The sequence below is a fragment of the Glossina fuscipes genome, unplaced genomic scaffold, assembly GCF_014805625.2.
Source record: "Glossina fuscipes isolate IAEA_lab_2018 unplaced genomic scaffold, Yale_Gfus_2 113, whole genome shotgun sequence".
NCBI classification, from domain to species: Eukaryota; Metazoa; Arthropoda; class Insecta; order Diptera; family Glossinidae; genus Glossina; species Glossina fuscipes.
In genome coordinates this window covers 255,239-272,304 of record NW_023998456.1, presented here as the reverse complement: position 1 = coordinate 272,304, position 17,066 = coordinate 255,239, and the positions used below count along the sequence as shown (strand labels likewise).

The 17,066-nt window shown below is 33.8% G+C and overlaps 2 protein-coding genes across 8 annotated transcripts in view; one reads left to right on the top strand and one right to left on the bottom strand.

Annotated features, from left to right (window-relative positions):
• The window catches only part of LOC119639736 (probable WRKY transcription factor protein 1), a 158,061-nt gene that overhangs the window by 55,335 nt on the left and 85,660 nt on the right, over nucleotides 1-17,066 (top strand). The gene's annotated exons all lie outside the window — the stretch shown is intronic.
• On the bottom strand, nucleotides 1,074-16,700 carry LOC119639737 (Na(+)/H(+) exchange regulatory cofactor NHE-RF1). Its single transcript, XM_038037367.1, has 2 exons — nucleotides 16,551-16,700; nucleotides 1,074-2,195 (listed from the first exon to the last, which is right to left on the bottom strand). Exon 2 carries the CDS (start codon nucleotides 2,100-2,102, stop codon nucleotides 1,278-1,280), a length of 825 nt encoding a protein of 274 aa, XP_037893295.1. The 5' UTR covers nucleotides 2,103-2,195; nucleotides 16,551-16,700; the 3' UTR covers nucleotides 1,074-1,277.

The window sequence follows — 17,066 nt, the reverse complement described above, 5'->3', positions numbered from 1 at the left end:
TCGCATAAACTGAAGAATATTTTATGTTACAAGTGGTGTAAGGTATAATTAAAGTAGAGAATGGACTTGAAGAAAAAACATTTCTTTTAATAAATAAAACCTAGTTCCACTGAAGTCAAGTTCTCTGTTTTTATCATTTACTTGCCTCCATTTCGAAAAAAGCAATCTTCACTGCAGTGTACCGCTTCTACAGACTTTTGCCGACTTTGCTCGCGGGAATTGATCGAATAACTCGTGGATCGTTTACTTTATATATTAAAAATATCTAATCATCAGATGACACTGGAATTTCGAGTTGTGTTAGGATAGGTTGGGTTGCCTTCAGTTCAACAAGTAAATCTCTTTGCGGGATTTTGTGATAAATAATCTCTCTGTAGTGCATTTCTAAAGGTATAAGTTCTGGATCGATGCTTAAGAGATTCACTGAACCCAGTTCAATTCCACTGAGTTCAATTCTATTATACTCTCTTCTACGTCACCTGCTTTACTAAGAAAGCTCCGCATTATATGCATTTCCTTTCGGTTTGTGGAAAATTATTGAATGTAGGTGAGAAGGAAAGACTCCATAGCTTGATTGAGAAACGAAAATAAATTAAATTTGTGAAAGTATTGTAGTGAGTAAGCGGCCATCAATAGATACCCTACACCATTTCGCTTTGTACATGTCATGTAATGACTTTTCAAAATAATGCGTTATATGGGAAAGGAGTCGAAAAAGTGGTCTGATTCGTATCATTTTCACGCATGGAAACAAGACGTACTGACGAACAAGCAAGCTTATATCCTGAATTTAAGCGTATAATAAAAGTTGTTTCTATTTCAAGTCCTTCTGAGTGTTGCTGTACATCAGCAAAAACCTTAGTGTACCTTTGTCTTACGGATGTTGTAGGATATAAAGAATCGGGGAAAAAAGTCTGTTAGACGACTTTCAGAATTTATTAATTTTTTTTTTTTTTTAATTTTTAAAACAAGTTGACTTAAGTAGATTGATACATTTTTGCTGTTATCGTTACTGCAGCCATTACTATAGTTATTATTAGTTACATATAAATAAGTACGTATGTAGGTATATGCGTATAGATTTATTTTTCTTAATTGAATTCTATGTAATCGAGAAGTGAATTTGTTGCTGCTGTTGGTGCTTGAGAAGTATTTTTTTGGAAATTTTGAAATTTTTTCTTAAAATCTAATTAAATATTTGTGTTTGTTGTGTGTGTAAATATATACGTGACAATGATATTATTATGACTTTATCTTGAAAATGTTTATTTTTTTCTTTAAAGTTTTTGTACAATTTCGTATTTCTTTCGAAGATCTACACTTTCATTTTTTGGATCGTATTTCTTTTTCGATGCCAGTTTGGCGCGCATTTCGGCCGCAGTTGTAGGCAACTGTAAGCTGCCGGCCTTAATAGAGCCCGTTCCATTAGCGTTCGCTGATGTAGTGTTATTGCTGCTCGAAGCATTATTTGCTTCCTTTGCAGAACCGTTTGCCGCCATCTTATTATTTGCTGCCATTGTAGCTGAAGGTGGTGGTGGTATGTTTGTTGTCATGGTTTTCATTGTTGCATTAATCGTATCGTTGTTGTTAGTATTGGGATTCGATAACAAGGTGTTGGCATTGTCTATTTGATCGCTACCATTGGCACTCACAGTAGCAATGCTCTGTTGACTCTCCTGCGATACCCGCTTAGTAGAGACCATAGTAATCGTGTTAATATTTTCACTAATGCCCGGCACAGTTTGTGAGGTGCCAACAATTTCCTCAACATTACCATTGACTGTCTGCTTATCATTATCACCTTTGCCATCGACATCGATTAGCAACAGTCTCACCTCATTGGCGATAGCCTTTATACGTTGCACCACTTGCTTATGACTTTCGTTACCAATCGATACCCCATTAACCTCAATGATGCGATCGCCCTCCTTTAAACCAGCCGATTCGGCGGGTGAATTACTATCGACTTTACCAATAAATTGACCAGGCTTGGCTTTTTCTGAATGCAAGTTAAAGCCGTAACCATCGAAATCCGCTCGCTTAACAATATGGCAAAATTTTGTTGCCGATGACTGATCCGACTTAACTTCACTTTGTGACATATTTGCAATATTTCACAAATCGATATAAACTAGCGTGTGTACTGCAGTACAGTAATCAGCAATAGCAACAGCACGTCAGAAAGCAAATTTAAACTGTAACGAAAACATGGGAATAATAAATGTCAAAATGAACTTTATAATAAACAACAATCGATTTATTGTAGTAAGTAAATTCGCACAACGAATGGTATCAGAATATTCTAACAACTGAAATAACTAAAAAAAAAAAAAAAAATTCACTTTGTTGAAACAATAGTACAGACGACGATGATGGGTGCGTGCATGTGAGTCTATATGCAATACAATCGCTAAATACTAATTTAATTTTACTCATTGTTTTTTTTTTTTTTTTTTCTCTAAAGTACTTTTATATACAACTTCCGTTTTTATTTAATTAACGCAAATACAAATGAAATTGTTGACAATTTTATGGGTTTGAATTTGTTTTACTTAAATTCAAAAGCGTTGATAAGAAGTACAAAATGTTCCCACTAATCATTCGCCCAAGATAAAATTCTTTCTTTCATTCCACTTCTATGCGTTTATAAGTGTATATTGCGGCAAAGAGAACTAGTTTTTGAAGTAATCTTCAATATTCACTATGCAAAATACATGTACGCGTGAAACGAAATTTTTTCTTCGTTGTGCGTTGAACGCTTTCATAACCTTGTTACAGTTTTGTGCAGAACTTTAGACCAGTAACCCGACGTATTTAAAAAATATGTAAAGAAACATTGGAGGTTTCGTTGGCTCCCTGAGTTTCGTGGGCATCGCTTTCGAGGGCATCACGTTTTAAGCAACAAAATATGTGTTAAACTTTAATCTTTCGTCCTGATTAGTTGTGTTTTGTGGGATAGGTGGACGAAGCAATAGAGTTATATTTATGAATTACTATATATATAGGTGTATATGTATTTACATATATTAAACTATATACATGAATATATGCATGTATACAAATAGACATATGCATAAAAATATATGTACATAATGTACGTATATATGCATATATATAGATATAATTTTTTTATTACATATTTTAGCATATTTCATGAACTCTTGTCGAGGTAGAATAATATATGTAAAAAACAAGCAAAACTACTATAATGAGGCACGGGCCACTATGTAGTATCCTACATGAGGCACGGGCAACCGCTGGCCTCGTGACATCCTTAAGTCCGGCCCGTTACGTTTAAAATTTCAAATGATTCAATTTGCTCGCATATAACGATGCTGCAAATGCTGAATTGTACCTAACTTCACTACCGTCTCCCTCGGTTATGCAGTTAATAAATGTGAAACAGGTTAAAGTGTTAAAATGAGCCAACGAAAAAGAGGGACAATTGATGCAGAATGCCCTATTTTTGATAACAGATTGAGACATGGGTTTCACGTGGGTTCCTGCCTTGATGGCTCAATCCCACGGTGGGCCAAGCCACGCGGATTATTTAAAGGTAATTCACGCCCCCTGTTAGACAATCCTTATAAACTAGGGGCTGAAACAGCACCAGAGTCCAGATTATTTATTGCAAATGGTTCAATGAACCCACTATGGTCAGTGTCGAGGCCTATCCGCACCTCGATTTGTTCCACTTTGTCATGGAATGGGTGAAAACAACAGCCACCACGAGTACTCCCCGAAGGGCGGCACGGGCTAACATCGCTTAGGAAACATATTCTAATTAAATCGGAATAATAAAAGGGGTGTTTGTCTCATATCCTTCTGAATATTACATGCATCCGCACAAACCTAATATATCCTTGCTGCAAACGCGATGTAGGATATAAAAATAATATACTGCATATGTGAATAGGTGTCCATCCATTTTCTTTCTACGATCGGGGTAAATGTTAAATGCATAAATATTCAAAGATCTGTTATCAATTTTATTGCGGCGGCTGTGCTCATGGCTTTGCTTTTGTAACTCATCCACAGTAATACTTTAGTAGCGCTATACGTCGTAGAAAAAATACGAAGCTATATCTGGTCAAAACTCCAAAAAACGATGTTGTCGCCGCTTTACAGTGATAATTTCGAAAGCTCCGTACAGCTTATATGAAGAACTGACAGTTTTATTCAGCATTCTACAACACTGCCTGAGAGCGTTTTGCAGTAACTCAGAAAAAGGGCGAACTCGTTATATTCACACTTCCGATACCAGGCCGCAAATTTCATTTGCAGATCAGTTTTTAATTTTTCGATAGTTTTATGAATATTTTGTATCTCACAAGGTCGAGTTGTCATGAAATTAGGAATTTGGCGGATTAGAATAAAGCAAATTTTTCATTCATCAAAAATGTTATTCGTAGTTGCAAAGTTTATTCGTATTTCGAAAAACCGATTTCGCTCCAGTTCATGGATATTTGTATATTTCTGTTTACAGCGATGAAGAAAAAATCCTTTATAATCTCTCCTTGCATCTCTCTCTCTCACTCTCTCTCTCTCTCTCTTTCTCTCTCTCTCTCTGTCTTCTTCAATTGCAATAATAAGTACTAAATATAGGCGAAAGAGCAATACTCACGATTTCCTCCTGTTCTTCGACTAATCACATATTCCTAACAAATCTCTTATTCGGGTGACTTCAATGAGAAATTTTCGTGTAAACTATTTAAGGAAGAAAGAGCCTAAGCACAATGCATGCATACGTACTGAGTCGAGTGCGTCATACATTCGACTGTCAAACTATGGAATAGTTGTCGGTGTTCGCATATGGTTAAACATATATCTGGCATTGCATCACTGCAACGGTGCATGGAGATGGCCACCTTCATCTCTGCTGCATGCATTCGCATTAACAAGCAAAGCAATGATGTTTACGTAAAGAGATAGCAGATGATATTAAAATGATACGATGATATTAAATATCGTTAGTTATGACTGCAATTAATTATATATAAATAATATATGAATTACTCCTTAATTGCGAACAGCAACGATGTCCGCACAGAAAGTTTAAATTTTGGAAAAAATTTTGTGGCGCTCGTTGGTACTTATGTAAATGAAATCTAGCCGCATAATTAATTTTTCTATACCAGCACCATAGGACTTTGCTGCCGTAATGAAATGTCAGCTACGAGTGTTGCAGCTCTTCTCAGAGGATTGCATTGTGTTCAGCTTTTAAGGTATTGCTTTTTGGTTGCCTCTATTCCTTTTATTCTTCAGTGCACGTTTTTGTTCGCGAAAGTGAAAAGAGTGAAAACGAATGAACGAACACAAAAGGCAACAAATGAAGTTAAGGCTTAACGAATGCACAGAAGAAGATAATGAAAATTAAAAATCGCTGAAAATGAAACACAAAGCAAATACTGTGGCATTAGGAAGAAGATGCTAGTCTTGAGCCGTTATTTTTTCTTGCCAAAAACTTTTTCCTTTTATTACGCACTTTTCATCAGCTAATACGCTCCGATCTGTAATTAAATTCGATATGGCAAGCAAACACTTGCGCATATACCCAAACATAAACGATTGCAGCGGAGCAACTGTTACTAATAGTAAGAGATGAACTTTTAATTATCAGTTATTTCGCTATTTGTGTACGATGAAGTTAAATTAATTTACGAAACTGAACTGAGTAAACAGAGCAAACTTGATTTAATCAGTAAACTTCATTATCTACTTTCATTCATTCTCTCTCTTCGTGATAAAATGATAAAAACTTTGCAGAAATCTTTTCAAAAAAAAAAAAAAAAAAATCTTTTCCTAAATCGATTTCATTCTCGAACATGTTGAGCGGTCTGCGTTTGCTTACTTATAAAACTATTTCCATTTCGTTTCAATATTTTTCTTAACAGTAAAAATCATAAGCAAAAACTTATTTGCTGACTATATAGTGTAATCTTCGTCAACTCATCGGATAACTGTCGCTGACATCTATTTAGTTATCATCAGACGTGAACACGTTTCACATTAAAATACTTTTACACTAACTCTTAATAATATTATCTCATAAATACATTTTTGCATGTATGGGCATATTCGTTTTGTCAAGCGACATGTAACACCCCCGAAGTAAGTTTCACAGAATGTGCAAAGTATATATAAATTCATGATCGGCACGGGATTTTCAATTGATCTAGGCGTGTCTCTGTCCGCCCAGGGATTGTCCGTCTCTGTGTCTGTCTATGCTAAGCATCTCTCTGATAACAAATTTCAATGTATCTGCTTTAAAATTTATTAAAAATATTGAAAGTTCTTGCCGGCAGACTGATACGGGAAATAGGTCGAAACGATCGAAAGACGCCCTTGTGTTCGTACATAAAATGAGAATGTCCCTGTTTTCCGGGGGACAAAAAGTACGTTTTCTGTATATTATTTGCAACAGATACAACAATAAAGCTTTCGCTGGCCTGTATAAACATGAAAAAAATTCGTTGTGCCCACTCAATGGGTATATTAAAACTTTTGGGCTTGTATATAACACCCGGATTGATTCTGAAGGTTGGATGTCCGTGCGTCTGAGTTGTTTACTTGTGTTCAACGTACAGACCACGATTTTTGAGAAATTTCGGTACAGTGGCATGTTTTGGCCTAAGGACGAACGCTATTGTGGATGGTTCGGATCGGAACGCTTCTTCGACATACGAATAACCGCATTAGGCGAAGTACTGCATGCTATTTGAAACTCACTATAGTGTAGTGTTTTCTTTTGTTTTATGTACACGTAGGTGTAAAAAGTTCGTCTACAATCCAATATCAATTTTTAACATATATCATTTCTTCTTGCTGTTTCACTAAAATTAATTGTACGCGTCATGTAACTTTTCAATTATCACATTTATACGTGTCTTTTTCATAGCGATGTGATGAAAGCAAAAAAGAACTTAAGTTTACGACTTGACCCGAATTTGTTAATGTCCGCTACTAGTGTTTGCATACATTGTTTGCTTCCAAGATAGAATCACGTACAAGATCTATTCGCTCGATATATCGACTTTTCGTGAATTAAAAACTCTTTTCCAATCTAAAAATCATCTAAACATATTCCGCCACATAATTGATTCAGGTAGTTTTCGAAACTGGCAAGAAGATATTGTTAAGGATTACTACTGTAAGAGTCGAGACGTAACCTTTAACACTGAAAGCCTAACAGCCGTAGTTAAGGAAGATTAGAAAATAATTTGGAAAAAATAGAAATAGCAGAAGTTTGGTAAACGGTGCGAAGCTCCCATGGTTTGATTATGCTGTCTTTCTAATCATACTTTGATGAAACTTTCTAAAAGGAAATTTTTCTTTGATATATACTAATGGTCATGTGTAGATCGTAAAATTTTGTCTTCTCTCTGTCAGTATTACCTGGCTTTTTCGATTGAGCTAAGTGACCTTCCTATTTATCCTCTTCCTGTCCACCAACTTATACTTACTATCTACGTGAACTAGAGTCGTAACAGTTAAATTGTCTCCTCTTCCATATCGTGAGATTTTGATCGTAACCCGGTCAAGCTGGTATGTCTCCTCGTGCGCTAGGCCAGAATGTATACATTTCGTAGTTTATTATTTGTATTTTATACTACTTGCATGTTGCAGACAATTCGTAAATTTAATATACCCCTTCAATGAGTACAGACAATAATAAGAATGTTGAAGCAACTGAAAAATTTGCCTGGTTGTCTGTGTGCGCGAATACTTAATATTCAGTGATGATGATGTATTATCTAAAACCTCAACAAGATTCACACAATTATATGGGTACATGTATTATAAACGTATAAGTAAGTGTGTGTGTTTTTAGAAGATGCTTGACATGTTTAAGTGTTTGTGTTTTATTTTATTTTTACTAAGAGATTAATGAGATTCTAAATGAGAGATTAAATGGAGACCGAGTGAGTGCAAATTGGATAAGAAAACGTGTTTTTATTAAAAAATAATAATAATAATAATAATAATAATAAAATAAAATTCTTCAACTTTTTCTACGCGAATAAAAACAAAATTATATTTAGAAGTAAAGTTTATGATAAAGAATTTCATACGTGCGTAGTAATAAAAAAATTCTCTTAAGCACACACCCACCCAATCAATATAATATGGAGTTTAAAAAGAAGACGGAAAATCCTGTTAATCTGCATTCGCGAAGACACAATTTTTGAATAATCAGAAACTTTGAAAGCGGGTATTGAAATTGAGCGAAATTGGTCGAACGACCCGACCACAGCGCAAAATAACCTGAGAGTTTCATTTACAGAAATAAAAAAATTTGTTGCTTTGTGCCACGCCTACTCAGCTATACAGAATATTGAAATTTTGTTGCTTTATCAAACCATTTGCAGCATCTAAGAAGAAGCTTCACGGACCATATAGGGTCTATATATTACTGATCAGTATTAAGTAGCGATGGGTGTAAAAGACTTGGTCTCCGTTCTTGTTTTTCCGAATTGAAGGATTTAAGACTCTAGCTATCGCAAACAGTTGACTGCCGATTTTAAAATTGCACACGAACATCTTCAAACGTAAACAGTTAATAAAACGAATTTAATTTTGTATTTCGAAGTCTTGCAGTATAGACGCTTGATGGTCATCAATTTCAAGTGAATTTTGATTAAAATGAAAAGAAAATTAGAACAAATTTAATATAAGAACAATCGACAAATCTTATGGAAGAAGACTTTATCTTAGTATAGAATAATAAATCATAATAGACTTTTTATCAGTAACTACTTAGCGAGCTTTAAGTTTCATTCAAGTGCTAAAATTTCGAAATTAATCCGATTACGTAAAGGACGCACTAAAATTACTTACACAACAATTTGGCAACAAATGTATTTTCTCGGTATGCTACGCCTGAGCTGAAAGTGATACAATTTCCCTCACTTCCATTTGGCCATCATTGCGTTACAAAAACCAAAGGAGGAAATTTATTCTTCACTTAGTGCCTTTACATAATAACAGCTCACAGTCTACCTCCATTTCCAATGTGTGTTCAAATTTCTCAACTAAATTAAAACTCTTAAACTACGCGTAATTTTATTTCACTTATATCCACTCATACACATCTGCTTATATAATTAGCGAATACTATTTAATGCGTCAGAGGCTTAAAAACTTTGTAGGTATGGATTCCTCCTTCTTCTCTTCGCTTCAAATTTTAATTGAAAATTAATTAAAAATTTAAAAACAAAAAAAGTGAAAAAGGAGTTCTCTAGCTGACGATGGATGTTGGGTTATTTATTACATCGAACGGAAAGCATAGAAAGCATTGTTGCCATTTGAGTTAGTTTTCGCAACAATCCAAACAATCCAAAGTAAACAATGTGCTTAAAATAGCAACATTTTGCAAGAATTTGTGCATAAGTAGCCTTAATTTTTGGTATCAATATCAAAAAAATAAAGGATTTTGATTATCGCAAATCTGTGGTAAGAAGCAAGAAAAGGCAGATACCGAACGCATTTTTCTGTTGAGAGAAAATTGAAATTATATGCTTCACGATAAGATCGCTCTTAGTTGTTCGTTTTAAAACAGGCCAACTCCATCTATTTCAAATTTTCGGCATTTTAGAACTTACTTTTGTAAATCGCAAGCTTGCAGCTAACACGTTTATTTATTAAGAAAGGTAATAGAAGAAGTGAAATACACGAGAGAATACAAGTTTTTGCAGTGCGAACTGAACAAAACATAATAAGACAACAAACAATCCTTTCAAATAAATTCAATTTTTTTCAACTTAATTTTATTTATATACATACACTATACTTTAAAGTAGAAAGAAAATCTTGAAAATTGAATATGGCAATCCCTCGTTTAAAAGGAATGCTTTACATAAAACGGGGATGTTCATGCGTCTGATCGATTACACTGGCTGGTTATGAGTAGTGAATATTGCAATTGAAATTGAAGCTTTGCCCTGACTTTTAGGACCAAAATCCAAGGTTAGTGTGAAGAGCAAAGTTTCACTCCACAAAATCATTCCAAAACCAGTAGGAACATAATCACAAATGCCTGTTGCGGGAAAACACATTTTAAAGTTTAAGATTAAGCAAAACGCTTTAACAATAAGCACATAAACAAATGTTTTAGTTGTAAACTTATTGTATGAGAGAGAGGTAGAATGGCTGAGAAGACACTACCTATTAAACTTATCCTGCATATAGACACATTGCAGATACTCTTAATGTATATTCCAAACTTGAACTCAAAAGCTCGCAAGAACATTATAGGCTGACAGGGCCGGCCATTAGACAGCCTACATCACTTCGCCTAATGCAATTATTGACTCGTTTTGGAAATCTAAAAATTACACATTATTTTCGTGCAAAGACATACTTTTCATGACAGCCCGCACACTCGAGGCCTGCCTAAAACATCACGTGAGGTGATACAAATTTAGTCAATTTAATTTACTTAACAAAAAAGGTGGTTATTTGTCAGCTTTCGTCATGAAAAGCTAGAAATTAGGTTTTCCCTTCAACTAAGGATTTGCTTTTCATGGCAGCCTCTAAAAGTGTTGCGGTCAACAAATAGCCCCATGTGGTTGAAATTCGATTCACTTAATTTTTATTTCACATTACTCCCATTAATAAATTTTCATCATAAAACATTAACTAATAGGCTTTTTTGGCACATTTATGGTTTACCTCTCCTGAAAATCCTTACATGCGGTAGTAGGCAGAAAATAAACCCACGTGGTTCGAAATCGGAATGGCTGTTTTCTTTATTAATTTATTATTACGACACAACTTTACAAGGTTTTTGTTCATGTAAAGATTCAGTTTTCATTGGAGCGGTTAGGTAAGGGGGAGTTTAACAAATTTGCCCCAACCCAGCCGAACTTTTCATACCTATATTGAAAACTTTTGAAAATTTTTTCAAAGCACTTCAGTACATGGACAGACATCAGGGCGGCGAACGGACAGACAAGCTTAGATCGATTTACAAAATGATTTTGACTTGATCAGTGTAATGTTAAGCCTTCCCGGATGTTACAATAGTCCCCATAACCTTAATATATACCCTGCACCACAAAAAAGAATTTGTTCTTAAGGTGTACTTTTCATGATAGCCCTTGTATAAGATGATGAATCTACATGCGCGTTGACTTAATGTACCTTGAACTACAAGCGACGTAAGGTATACAAATCATTTTGTTTTTCTAAAAGAATGTTGATAAGATCGCTTTGAGTTTTAAACCGTTAAGAATATCAATTGCCTTTTAGCGTGAAGTGTAAGCTAGAAGAGATAAAAGAACGCTTTACAGGTTCACAAATAGGACGGCAAGCAAAATATATTCCTCAAGGTTTATTATGTTGTGAGATAGATGATAAATTAAAACTAACTCTATCGTGCTAGATAGGTAGATGGATAGGTTGTTGACTGATAAGATATGCTTTAAAACACCTTTTTCTCTGTCCGCGTTATTAGTTTCATGAAAAACTAATTATTGTTTTTACATCGCATATACAAATAAAAGATAAGTTTTACCCTAACTAGGTTATCAGGTTTTGCATTTACTTTTTCTGGTCTTCTTTTTATTTGTTTGTAGTAAACATATTTTTTTTTTTTTTTTTCTTTATTTTAAAATTATCTTATGGCAAATACAGCTCTGCGCAATCATTAGCTCAATTGCTTATATAGATTATTAGGAAACGTTACAAATTTTATGCACGATTAAGTAAAATTCCATTTACTTTGTGTGTTTTCGTTTCGATATCGTTTTCTCTACAATCAGCGAAAGTGTTATATATATATATATATATATATATATATTTTGTAATTGTAACTTCATCTTATGAATAATATTTCATATAATGAATAATTCATATTAAGCATAAGTACGTTTGTATGCTTTTAATGAAAAGAAACTTATCCATTTATCCATAATTAAATTTTCAAAAAATTGTTTCCCCTTGAAACGTTTTCACTTATTTCAATTTTCCCATTACATATATATATATACAGCGTAGTAAGCTCAACACAAAACAATTGTTGATTTTCATGAAACGTACTTAAAAGCAATTTTTTTTTTTTTTACAAAAAAATTTCGTATGAAAATTGCAATGAATACTTCGTAGCATGACATCATAAACATTTTAAAAAAGCGTTAACTGCGTTTAAGATGAAATAATAGTGAAAAGTAAATATAATAAACAAAATTATTATTGTTTAGTAATTTTATTTAAACTATAAATAAATAGAAAAGGAAGTTGAAACAAAAGACAGTTTACAGTCAGCTTTGTGAACGAACAACAATATCAGCCGCAATTGCATTACTAATCGCAGGGGAAAGAGTACGCTTTCGTGACTTTGCATCAAGTTTGATACTCGCGAGCAATGTTCTAAGCTCTTTAAAACTCTTCAATATAAATTTTGTTTCCAAAGGAGGGTTAACAAGCCCCCGCACACTACAAAAAAGAGAAAATGCTTGCGGTCGCTTCATGACTTGTGACATGTGTATGATGATGGCTGCATAGGTAAAACACTGTTAAAGGGCTTAGGATGAAATGTGGTCATCCATTGCAAAATCCGTTAAAAATGGGGCGGGTATTTTATTTGAATTGATATTTACATCAAAATTTAATTTCGATGTCTGCTGTAGCACTGGATACAAGCGTATTTGTGGGTGTTGTCTGCGCATTTGTTATTGGAGCACTTGCATTTCCAAACTCAGTCGGTCATGGCCTAGAAGCATGTGCAATGGGTGCCACGGTTTGACTGCAATTTTTGCAATTTTAAAAGTTAAAAAAAAAAAAACACGTTATACTGTTACATATCGTTAAACGGGCTCAGAAATTTTTGTTAACTTTCTGAATTCGTTAATTGATTAGGGCCCTTCGCATGTCGAACTACATTCGATGTATAGCTATATTTACAACTTCTCTGCCACGTGTACCGTTTTCAGTACACGATAAAATGCACTTAAAAACAATACTAGAACTTGAAAATTAATTAATGCCTCTAGAACATATACAGAGAATGGTACATTTTTCCACGCAAAACCAAAATAAAGCATTTATTAAAAAACCATTATCTTTTTTTAAAGTGTGTCGAAAACGATACACGGAAAATGACGTCTACTCATAAGCAACTTGGCAGGGAATGCTTTAAGATGTAAACATTTTACTTAGCTTAAATATTTTTACATAATTTACGAATTCATCCATAGAAAGTATGTAGCACCTAAATATGAATCAATTCTAGGTGAGAATTTTTAGGAAAAACAACAGTTTGCCTAAAAAGTTGCGACTGCCAGTTTTTTCCACTTTGAAAGCAAAATCAATTTGATAGCGTTCGTAGATAGATTTTATTCATTTCCTTTCAATGTTAAATCACTTCAAATAAATTAATAATAACGCAAACATGATATAAGCAATCATACGAACACCCAATAGAACGAAATCTCATGACAATGTTTTCCACGACGCGTGTAACCGTAAAATTAGTTTACCCTGAATAATAACTTTGAAGTTTGGCAGAAAAGCTAAGATCCTCTCGCGAAAAGAATTTTTATGACTTACAAAGAGCAGGAAAGTGAGCAAAATATAGATCAAGTAAACGATTTTTTGTTTTCTTTCATCCTTATGGCCAAAGTTGCAAGTACTATCCGACGTAAAATCGCACCTTTATTGCAAAAGACACAAACTATAAGACATACAGGTGCAAATTGACCAATAGCATACTAATTAATAAACTTAGCTGGAAAATTGCTTTGAAAAGAGGATAACAGGAAACATATATTGAGGAAATGACTGCGCTTCCGTAATGTGACATTTTTGCGCAGGCCCGCAAATGTTAAAGCGCCCAGAATGATAGGACAGCTGCTGCTCTATCTTCTTCATTTTATCTTCTTTTGATTTTTTTTTTAAATTTCTTTTGAGCGATTGTCTCCTTACGGAAGCGAAAACAAGAGTGCGCTTTGCTTTAGCGTGCAGCTAATCAGAGGAGACTTAAAAACAACCAACAAATACAGAACGAATGTGATATCTTTACTCCATTCACTATTTCGTCTGCCCTACACTATATATATAGAACTATAGAAAATGAATTATTTTACTCAACATGAACTTCATGCATCATTGCCTAAAGCAAAATTAATATTTGCGAGAAAAATTGATTATTAGTTAAATTAAAAACAAGTAAAACACCCGAGGGCCACGGATACGAAATTAGTACAGATTTGGCAGAAAGAAATCCCAATGCCAAGACATTTTGACTTTTTTAAAAGGCGGACAGATTCAATTTTATGCAAAGATGCGTATAAAACATTTGTGGCGATTTTTTCCTTTTTTCATTTAACCAATCACTCAGGTTATGGCGTCTGTACGAGCAACGCGGTGACGATCAGAAAGGAGTGAGTAAAGAGAAAGAGAAAAGCACCTCGGTGTAGCTTAGTGAATGTACGTCCAATCAGTAAGTGTTATTACAGTTACGACTAAATAGGCTTCAGCGTAATGTTCTCGTCAAAGGAATAGTCGGTTGTTGGTTCCAGTGACCAACTAATTTCTTCATTTCATTAAAACTTTACTTTTGTTTGTTGGAGTCATTTTTTTGCCTCGGGGAACAGGGGGATTTTTCAGATCATCCTCCAGTCCTCGAAGGCAAAAAACCCATTTGTCTCTTTATTCACGGAATTTCACGGAAAAGCTTCCAATAATATTTCCAATGACTTACCTTGAAAATACTTGATATGTAAATAAATGAATAAAACCTGCAGAGAGCATTCATTCATTTATCTGTGTCGAAGTGAAACAATTGCGTATTATTTGTGATTTTGAAGTTTTTAAAACTCAACTCCCCCTATGCAATCAACGAAAAGGATAGATGAGAGAAGTAAAACATAGCTGAATGGTTGGTTTAATTCAAAGCAAATTAATCGACGAATGAAAAAGATAAGGAAAAAAGAGGAAAAAAAAAACCTGTAAATAGCTTGGAGTATATTTAGCGTTTTCAAGAAAGATCAGATCGCATGGCTTAGCCGTCTTCCTTTTAATGTAATTAGATATACTTGTTGATTTACAGTTTGAAAGGTGAACAAGACTGCATTATCTTAAAGGCACTCCGTGTCGCTACCCTGCGAACATGTATAAAAGGCAAAACTCTAAGCAGGAGAGAGATAGAGTAAGCGAGAGAGACAGAGCACGGAAGAGCATAAAAGCGGAGAGAGAGAGAGAGAGAGAGAGAGAGGCTTTACACCTTAAATCTTTTTTAAAATCTTTTCTTCAATGTATCCAGACCTTGAAAAAATGAAGTTTTGCGTTTTTTTCTAAATTTCCATAAAAACATTAAGTAGAGGAGAAATTTAAGTGAAATTATTATATATGCATTATTTTTATTTAAAAAAAAAAACTTTCATAATGACTCCAAAAATTTATCATTTATTTTTAAATCATTAAACTTTTTCTATAAGAAACAAAACTAAAAAGAAATGGAAAACAAATTTCAATTATTTCTCTATTTGTATAAGTGCGTAACAAAAATGCTTGTCTTAGATGAGCTCTTGTATACCCAACACTCGGAGTAACTATCTGAAAGTGTTTAGTTACTTTGTTACACTTCTTAGACTACTAATGTCAATAAACAGATGATGGACGGACGGATGAACGTGACTATTTTTTCGTAGAATTTTTTAATACATTGTTCAGGTGTTTTTCTGAAGGCAAATATTTCTATGGGCGAAATTGATGATCAAAATAAAAGGGAATTCGTTCTAGGTGGAATGGTATCCACCGTCTTGGGTGTGTTAACGGTCAACGGCCTTAAAAGACTTTCTTCTATTATACACCAAATGGACAATTTTGACCGAATTTCTAGATAAACTTTTCGACCTTGGAAACGTATTTGTACATATGCCCTAAACTTGATCCCAAAAATAAGTTTATATAGTGTCATCGATTCTGACGGCTAACAGAGATTTAAAAGCAGTTGAATAGATCGGACAGAAGAGTGTACACCGCACTGGCTTTTAATTAGAGTTGAATGTCTCCAACTAAATGAAAAATCGAATACACTTCAGCTGCTTGATAGTTGCTATTTAAAAATTAAATTAACATTACGTTCATGTTGTTGTTTGGTAGTAACATTCATTGAATTGTTCAGCAATTGCATGTCGCAAATGCTTGAACGACGTATGGGGATCTAAAACCAAACTGTGAAGTCAAAAGACTCGAGATGAGTTATGCATGCATATGAACAAAAAAAAAGCACATTTTGCAAAGTTGTTCAACAATAACAACAATAATAAATTATGTAAGAAAGTGAAATCCCTCGATGTGCACAATACCTGCATGCGCGTGAGCATACAAATGCAAGCAATTGCATATACATGCATAGGAGACAGAGATATTAATTACAAAATACTTACCAAACACTTTTTTGTTTTTATTTTACATAAGAAAATTATTCAAAATCAGAGAAAAGAGTTTTTCAGAATTTTTTTTTTGAAAAAATTTCTCTTTCTATAGAAATTTCAAAGCAGTTAGCTTTATTTGCTTTCAATGTACAGAAAGAAGAATTTACTTACATTTTCAAAAATGTTTTTTTTGTTTTTCTTCTTCACTTCTTCTCCTCTTCTTCGCGTCGTCTATTTTAGAAGTAAATGGTTTTTGTTTCTTAAATCGCGACAAATTTTTGATGATATTTTTCAAAATAGTTAATTAATTTGTTTTCGATCTTTATTTTTCTTTTTCTGTTCGCATAGAGATAGATAGATACCTTCTTTGTCTTTTTTTTTTTTTTTTTTTTTTTTTTTTTTTTTAATTTTGAAAGTAAAATCAAGAACAGTAGAGATTGGGGAAAACAAACCAAAATAAAAATGGTAGAAAAAAATTAATGTGTGGAAAGAAACAAAATAAAAAAAACAAAATTGAAAAATAACGTGTGTCTACCGTCGTTTTACGTAAACGTTTTTAACTGCGAACTCCAACTGAAAATGAAATTTTCTTACTCTGTGTTCAAAATCATGCATACACGACTGGCTATAAAACCCATACATAGAGGGAATCGTAACCAAATACTTACCTTTAGTGCTGGCTGCACC